The sequence below is a fragment of the Kryptolebias marmoratus genome, linkage group LG6 (assembly GCF_001649575.2).
Source record: "Kryptolebias marmoratus isolate JLee-2015 linkage group LG6, ASM164957v2, whole genome shotgun sequence".
NCBI classification, from domain to species: domain Eukaryota; kingdom Metazoa; phylum Chordata; class Actinopteri; order Cyprinodontiformes; family Rivulidae; genus Kryptolebias; species Kryptolebias marmoratus.
Genome location: NC_051435.1, coordinates 2,431,400 through 2,438,596, shown reverse-complemented (window position 1 = coordinate 2,438,596; position 7,197 = coordinate 2,431,400). Strand labels below are relative to the sequence as shown.

The window sequence follows — 7,197 nt, the reverse complement described above, 5'->3', positions numbered from 1 at the left end:
GTTTGTCGATGCGTTTATGTTCCATGATTACACTGCAGGACGTGCAAAACAGCTGCAGCTGGGGAGGAAACTGGTTTGCTGAAATCTTTGTGGGCAAATGTGAAGCATTAGCGCACATTTTGGCTCCGGTCGCTGCTCCTGCACGCTCCCGGCGTTCTGATGTTAACAGGAAGTGACGTCACGTGTCTTCTTCCTGAGTTATTTGGGGTTATTTTGTATTCCACACTACACAAACCCACAAAGAAGAGACTAGACCGCAGAAACGGTGGCGGATCACTTTAGAAACAATAAATATTGGGTTAAAGTTGCAGGAAAGTTGCGATTTTGCAGAGTTTGCTTGATTTTGCGTTAACAGTTGCGATCGCAACATCCCAAAATCCTGGAGGCTCTGATCATTGGTTCATGATGATGTGAGGCGGTGGAAACCAAAGAAGGCGAAAGGAGGGCGAAGACGTTCGTTTCTCTGTTAGCGAAATATCTCCTGAAGGGATGTTGTCAGGACGTCTGCGACTGATTAGCGTTTCGGAGTCGGCCCAATTCAAGGTGGGACTACAGCCATTGAAAATGGTCACAGCTCAGCAGATTTTACTGATGCTGAGCGAGAAGCTGGTGCGGTGGTAGCTGAGAGTCATTCCAACACGTCCTCTGAGGGCGAACAGATGATGAGAGATTTAATCTTCAAGGTTCGACGAAAACGGCGACAAATCTCTCAACAAAAGATGCTCCTAGCTTCAAACCCCAGCAGGAAATGTGGCATTCCTTCAGGAAAAGCCGGGGCTCTGATTGTATTTAGAGTTTTTTATTATTTTTATTGAGTTAGGCCGATGTTTCCCTTCATGCACCTGGGATCGGCTCACCTGTCGAGTCTGGATAAAACAAGTCGTCACGGTACGAGGAACTTGAGATTTCACGTCCTGATACATAAAATCAAAAGACATGAAAGCTGCAAATGGATTATTTCGAGTTAAACACGCATGTTGTTTGTTATTTATGAATCTAAAGGTGCGTTTTGTGTCTTCTGCTCGTCACCTGTGGCTGGTTTCGTGATGCAAAGGCTCGTCTAATAACGACACAACTACACGCTCTTATTTATCACAAATGCCAGCGTTAATGTAGTGTAGTGAGATACAAATGGTGTTTGTGAAACCGCCAACATTAGGTTTGCTTTTCGCTCAGTGGGATGGAAATTTAATGGTGATGGATTTTAAAGCAAAGAGCAGTTCTGAGGCAGGACGCATTTTTATTTTTCAGGGCGTAAAAAGTTTAATTACTGCCCCGGGCCGTGTGCTTACAGACGCAGAAAGCGTTTTGTGGAGACGGAGCTCGAACTCGTCTCTCAGGATGCGCCTCGAGGACAGAAATCCGTAAAACTTTAACCGATTCTCTGCGTGCCGCCTCGTGTTCGTGTCTGTAAACGTGCAGCTGACGGCGGCTTACAGTTGGCGAGTTGGAGCCTCGTCTGTTCTTTCTGTTGGCCCGGTGTGGCTCTGGGTTTGGATTTGATGTGAGTCAGCTTCTTTGGTTCCATTCCACCTGGAAACAAAGAAAAATGTGTTTTTCAGGAATCAGAATACGACTCATCTTAAATAAGTATTTAAGAAGACGAACAGTTATCGTGTTTTAAGGACGTATGAAGACAGATGACGGGTTTATTCAACAGCCTCATGATTATCTCAGTCCGTTCTTGTATTAAATAAAACCCAAAGCATCAAAAAGAGATAATAACTGATAAACGTGGACAAGTTTTCTTTTGGCAGTTTATTCATCTAACAAACGGGGCCTCGGTAGCATGTGGAAGAACCATACACAGCCACAGCAGCCTGGCTCCTCCTCCTCTGCTGTGGGACGGTGTCCCATTCTACAACCAGCATTTCTGTTCTGCTCCTTTTAGCTTTTAGGTAGTCTTTTTGTTTTGTTTTGTTTCAGCTATTGTTCTTTCTTTTAGCTAGTGTTTTGCTCTTTTTAGCTTTCAGCTAGTGTCCAGCTCTTTTTAGCTTTTAGCTAGTGTTCTGCTCTTTTTAGCTTTCAGCTAGTGTTCTGCTCTTTTTAGCTGGTGTTCTGCTCCTTTTAGCTTTTAGCTAGTGTTCTGCTCTTTTTAGCTAATGTTCTGCTTCGTTTAGCTTTTAGCTAGTGTTCTGCTCTTTTTAGCTGGTGTCCTGCTCTTTTTACCTTTCAGCTAGTGTTCTGCTCTTTTCAGCTGGTGTTCTGCTCCTTTTAGCTGTTTGGTTTCTTTTAGCTTGAACAACTTGGTTTTAGCGTCTTCTTCAGCTCTTGTTCAGCTGATCTTCAGCTCAGTGTCTCCAGTTTGTTCTGTCCTGGTTGTTTTTGTCTTCATGGGACATTTATTCTGTCATTAGATAGAAAACTTAACCCAGTATGGTGGTGTTAACCTGCTGAGGTAAAACTAACCGGTTTTGGTTCGGTCCAAATTACAGATTGGGTTGTTTTTAATTTTGTTTTTAGTGTGTTTGATGCTGTAGGTTTTAATGGTGACTGCTACCTCCCCTTCTGCCGAACACGAGGGATCTTTATTTGTCACAACTTATCATCTTCAGAGATACCACAGAAGATCCCAAAGTATCTTTGAGACCAGGGCATATTTAAACAGACAGAATACATCGGTGTGTATCGCATATTTCTGACCAGTTCGTGATTGGTCAGAAGTTTACAGCTCGACCCAGAACAAACACACCGTTTTCCAGGAACTATCTTAACATTACCAACAACCTCTTCTAACATGTCCTTCCTAAGAGCTGTTCTGGAAAGTTCTTGGCAAGAACAACTTGACACTCTTTACAGAAGATCCTGGCCGACAGTTAAACTCTGCAGATCTCTTCCTCATTTGGTAAACTGCATTTTCCAGAGACAGACCCCACCTGCCAACATTTCAACCCTCCTTTAAAACAATAAACCCTCCTGTTTGTTTTCTGTTTTTGTTTGTTGGCGCATGTCGTAAAAAGTTAAGTCCTGCATCGTTGGTGGTCGGTTTCTGTCAGTGTGTGTACATCGGGTTGAAGAGCAGCGTTAGCATGGCGTGTGACGACGCTGCAGCGTATCTGCGGTGTTCAGCAGCGTCTCCTCGGCTCGGTTCCTCCATGAGCCCGTGGTCATGTCAGAACGTTAGCATCCAACCACCCACCATCTTACTAGCTGGCAGAGCTCTTCGCCTTCAAGTAAAGTCCAAACCAAACCCGCAACGGCAGCTCATACATCAGAAACTGTTGGTTCTGATATGGTACACACCATGAGAACGCACACAGCAGGCAACCATGAAGGCATTGATGGTACTCCTACAACGCCACGTAAACGCCAACACGACATGCACGCAGCAGCAAAGGAGGACAGCACTGAAAGGCAGCGCTAAGACGACAATAAGGACAGGCTACAGGCTGAATGAAATCATCTCCTAAGTTGCGTGATTGGCCATGTTCATGTAGCTGTAATGGACGCTGCAGGAGAGAGGAACGTCTCGGAGGACAGAAGAGTTCACGTCAGAACAAAAAAACTCACTAAATACAGCAACAAACTCAACACTGATTGCCCTTTATGCACAAAGGTGCCACAACTACGCCCCGATGCTCCGACAGTGCAGACAGAGCGTTAGCGCAGCATGAGGTTGTCTAAAGTTATCGTTGAGTCACTGTAACTTCTGCTTTTATGGAGTACGTGTGACGTTTCAGAGTCTTTCCAACAATAAATCTGTCAAAGTGCTAAGGATCACGCTACACGTGCTCGAGGATCCGATCCAGATCCACAAACGTGTGATGGAGGTTTTAACAGGGACCACAGCCTCGTTGCTGCCGGGTTTTTAAAAACAGTTTTAATAATTCATCTTCTGACAGACAGCAGAACCCGGAGCTCCAAACAGAGACGTTAAATCCTGAACCCCTGAGATGCTGTGAATAACAGCCCAGCGCTGCACATGAAGACTTTATGGGACATTTAAAGTTTTTTGCACGAGTTTAAAAAGTCACACAGCTGGAAACAAATCACACCAGGTTAACCGGTCCCTCCTAAGGTCATGGTTGACCCTTTACTGTACCTTTAGGGGTTCTGGGTGGCCTGCTGTGGGTGTCACACACACTGGCAGAGGTCAATACTGGTTCGGACGAGGGTTGAAGGGGCTGGAGGAAGGCCACGGTGGGGAAAGGCACAGAAGGGACATGGGTCATGGAGGAGTCGGACAGGGAGTTCAGCACCCTGGGGTGGCCGCCGGAGGGGACTCTCCATCGGGGCAACGGGGAAGGAGACACGTCCTCGCTGGAGGAACCGGGGACACTGGGGGGGCTGAGGGACTGTTCTGGGGTGGAGGAGGACTTGGGGAGAAGGTGCAGGATGGAGGAGAAGAAGGAACAGGATTCTGGGAGAGGGATGGTCCCAATTCCACTGTCCAACGTTCGCATCTTGCAGCCGGAGCCTGCGGCACAAGGAGAACAGCTGAAGTGGTTTGGAGGAGAGGAAAAGAGGTGGAGAGAGAACGGGGCGGCCATGGTGGTGGAAACATTGAAAATGCATGTACTGTAGGACTAAATGCTTCATTAGTGACTGTTTAAATTTTAAAAAATCTGTGCAAAATGGCCCTGTTTTAATCATTTCCTAAATATTTCACAGAAACGCCGAATTAGACGATCTTTAATGCAGAATATGAAATAATTTCTATTATTTCTGCTGCTGTACTCTTGTAGCTTCCTTGTGAAAGCCACATTTAAAATATACGATTTAAGCAAAAAAAAGAAGTTTATTAATTAACTAATAATCTGTAATAATGGAACCCACCTGAACCGCTGATGGGGGATGAGTTTATGACTGTTAGCATGCATCTGTGATTATGAAGTGTTTTAAATGGCACACTGTATGACATGAAATCTAAATAAACCTCACTGTTTATTTTATGTTTCACACAGTACTGTGCAAAAGTCTTAATCCAGCTCTTATTTCTTTGCATTTTCTTCCCAAGGAGTCGGACTTTCATGATTAGTAATTGGATTAATAGCTTGTATTAAAGATAATATAACACTAAAAAGGCTGAGTGGACGAAACTCTTCCATCAGTTTATCTGTTTATCACCTACATACAACCTATCAGAGGCAGAGAGTCTGATAAAAACATTCGGCTCTCGACCCCCACTGGATCTCATCAACTTTCCTTCTGGTGTGCCAAAGAGGAACGATTTCCAGGGGCTCGTTTTTTATTCTTGCAGCCTGTAGCTAGAAACCTGTAGGCAAGAAGACAACTGCTGCTTTTCTTTATTAATTAAAACGAGCTCACACGAGACTTTACCATCCTCTTCAGGGTTCCCGCCGGCTCGTCTCTCTTCTCCTTAGTTTTGCTCTGAAGTCCTAACCATTTAAAGATAAACGGCTTCAGTCTGTGCTTCAAAAACTGGAAAACTTAACATCCTGAACCCTAAGTTTTCCTCACAGGTAACTTGGCTAACGTCCGTTTTATTCATGACTAAATATTATTTAACCTCCATGTTTTTAACATTACCTCATCTGAGCCCGGCCTGGTGGAAACGAGAACAAACTGACAGATTTGTTTCCTGTTTTTGGAAGTTAAGAGCTTCACTGAAACAAGAAAATCACGTGGAAGGTGATGTACCAACCTCAATCAGAGACGTCTGCAGCTCTGATTTACTTTGTAGTTTAAACAAAGTTTGGTTTAAGGCATATTTTGGATGAATCTAATCATATATAAAGTAATAAGTGATTTGTAATGAACATTTCTCCAATGAGAAAGACGTCTTCTGAAAGAGATTATCAGATTTAATTTGACAAACTGCCAACCAGGTAAACGAGGAACATTTCTCTAAACGTTTAACGTCCAGAAACAACGCCAAGGAGACGCAGCAGAAAACCAAACAACCATAAAAGCAACTGCCTGGATGAACGTCTTGTTTATAATTTCAAAGACAGCAGGCGACAGCCGGTTTCCAGCAGCCGAGATAAATTAAAGTCAGTCCGAATCGAGGCAAGTTGGCGATAAATCAACCATGAAGTGTCAGAGCTGCCGCTCATACGACATCGAAACTGACTGTAATCGTTTTTGATTGTTCAAGCCTTGAGGTTTGGTTTGGTTAATGAAGAATTCTCCTTTAGATAAAAGAAATAAAAATCTTTTCAGGAACACAAGCGAGAAAGGATACAGCATGCTCTGAGTTCATCTTAAAAACAAATTCATCTCAAATTAAAACGAAAAAATAAACTAGAAAATTCCTTTAAAAGCAGCTTCCGCCTAAAGCTCCAACATGAGTTTTATCATAATGTAAGCTGTGACACAGCCAGACTTTTATTTTGAAGAGCATCTGTGAACTTTATTTTGAAATCGTCATGACTGAATTTATCGACTCTCTGACTTAATTCTCCTTAACATAAAAGGTTTAATTAAAGTTAAAAATACAGGATCCATGAAGAAACAATCCAAAAAAGTAAAAGCCTGCTGGGGAACACAGAATCTGCTGAATCACTGGTTGCCGTGGTGATTCCCGCTTTTTTTAGGGAAGGGAGCAGCAGGGGGAGGGGCATCACACAGCTGCGCTTTAGGCAGAGAGGAACAAACAAACAGTTTCTGTGTGAAAACTACGAGTTTTATTGAAATAATCTTGAACTGTGAGCAGCAGAAGGCTCTGATGGTCAGACATTTTAACTTTTAGGTTTTTAGACTGTTTCACGTAGGAGATACGACAAGTTAAAAAGAGCATTCACTTCCTGTTTTGAAGGACGTGTGCTCTCTGCACTCATAGGGATTCGAGTGAAAACTACACAGGGTAAGAAAAGACAAAAATATCTAAGTTTAATGTATAAACTATAGAAGGAGTGTAAAATGTGGCAAAACAAGAAGAAATTGTTTGTTATGATTTAAAAAGTTGTGACATCATCAGACTATAAGTTCAACATTTTATGGTAAAATCTCCAAAAATCCTAAAATTTAAACTGAGATCAAAAACCACTAAAGATCTAAAACCTCAGTTCAGTTATTAAAGTCCAAATTTCTGTTTAAACTGAGCTGTAGAGCTCCAACAGGACCGGGTTTAGAGCTCCAACAGGTCCGGGTTTAGAGCTCCAACAGGTCCGGGTTTAGAGCTCCAACAGGTCCGGGTTTAGAGCTCCAACAGGTCCGGGTTTAGAGCTCCAACAGGACCGGGTTTAAAGCTCCAACAGAACCGGGTTTAGAGCTCCAACAGGACCGGGTTTAGAG

The 7,197-nt window shown here is 43.3% G+C and overlaps 1 protein-coding gene across 4 annotated transcripts in view; it reads right to left on the bottom strand.

Annotated features, from left to right (window-relative positions):
- The window catches only part of LOC108249337 (nck-associated protein 5), a 42,897-nt gene that overhangs the window by 3,779 nt on the left and 31,921 nt on the right, over positions 1-7,197 (bottom strand). For 2 of the 4 annotated variants that reach the window (XM_017438648.3, XM_037976207.1), the window contains 2 exons: positions 4,043-4,417; positions 1,438-1,533 (listed from right to left, as the gene is read on the bottom strand). In XM_017438648.3, the coding sequence (XP_017294137.1) occupies positions 1,438-1,533; positions 4,043-4,417 (471 nt within the window). Of the gene's footprint in view, positions 1-1,437; positions 1,534-4,042; positions 4,418-7,197 lie in introns of those variants that run through there. The other 2 variants (XM_017438649.3, XM_017438650.3) reach the window with 2 other exon arrangements.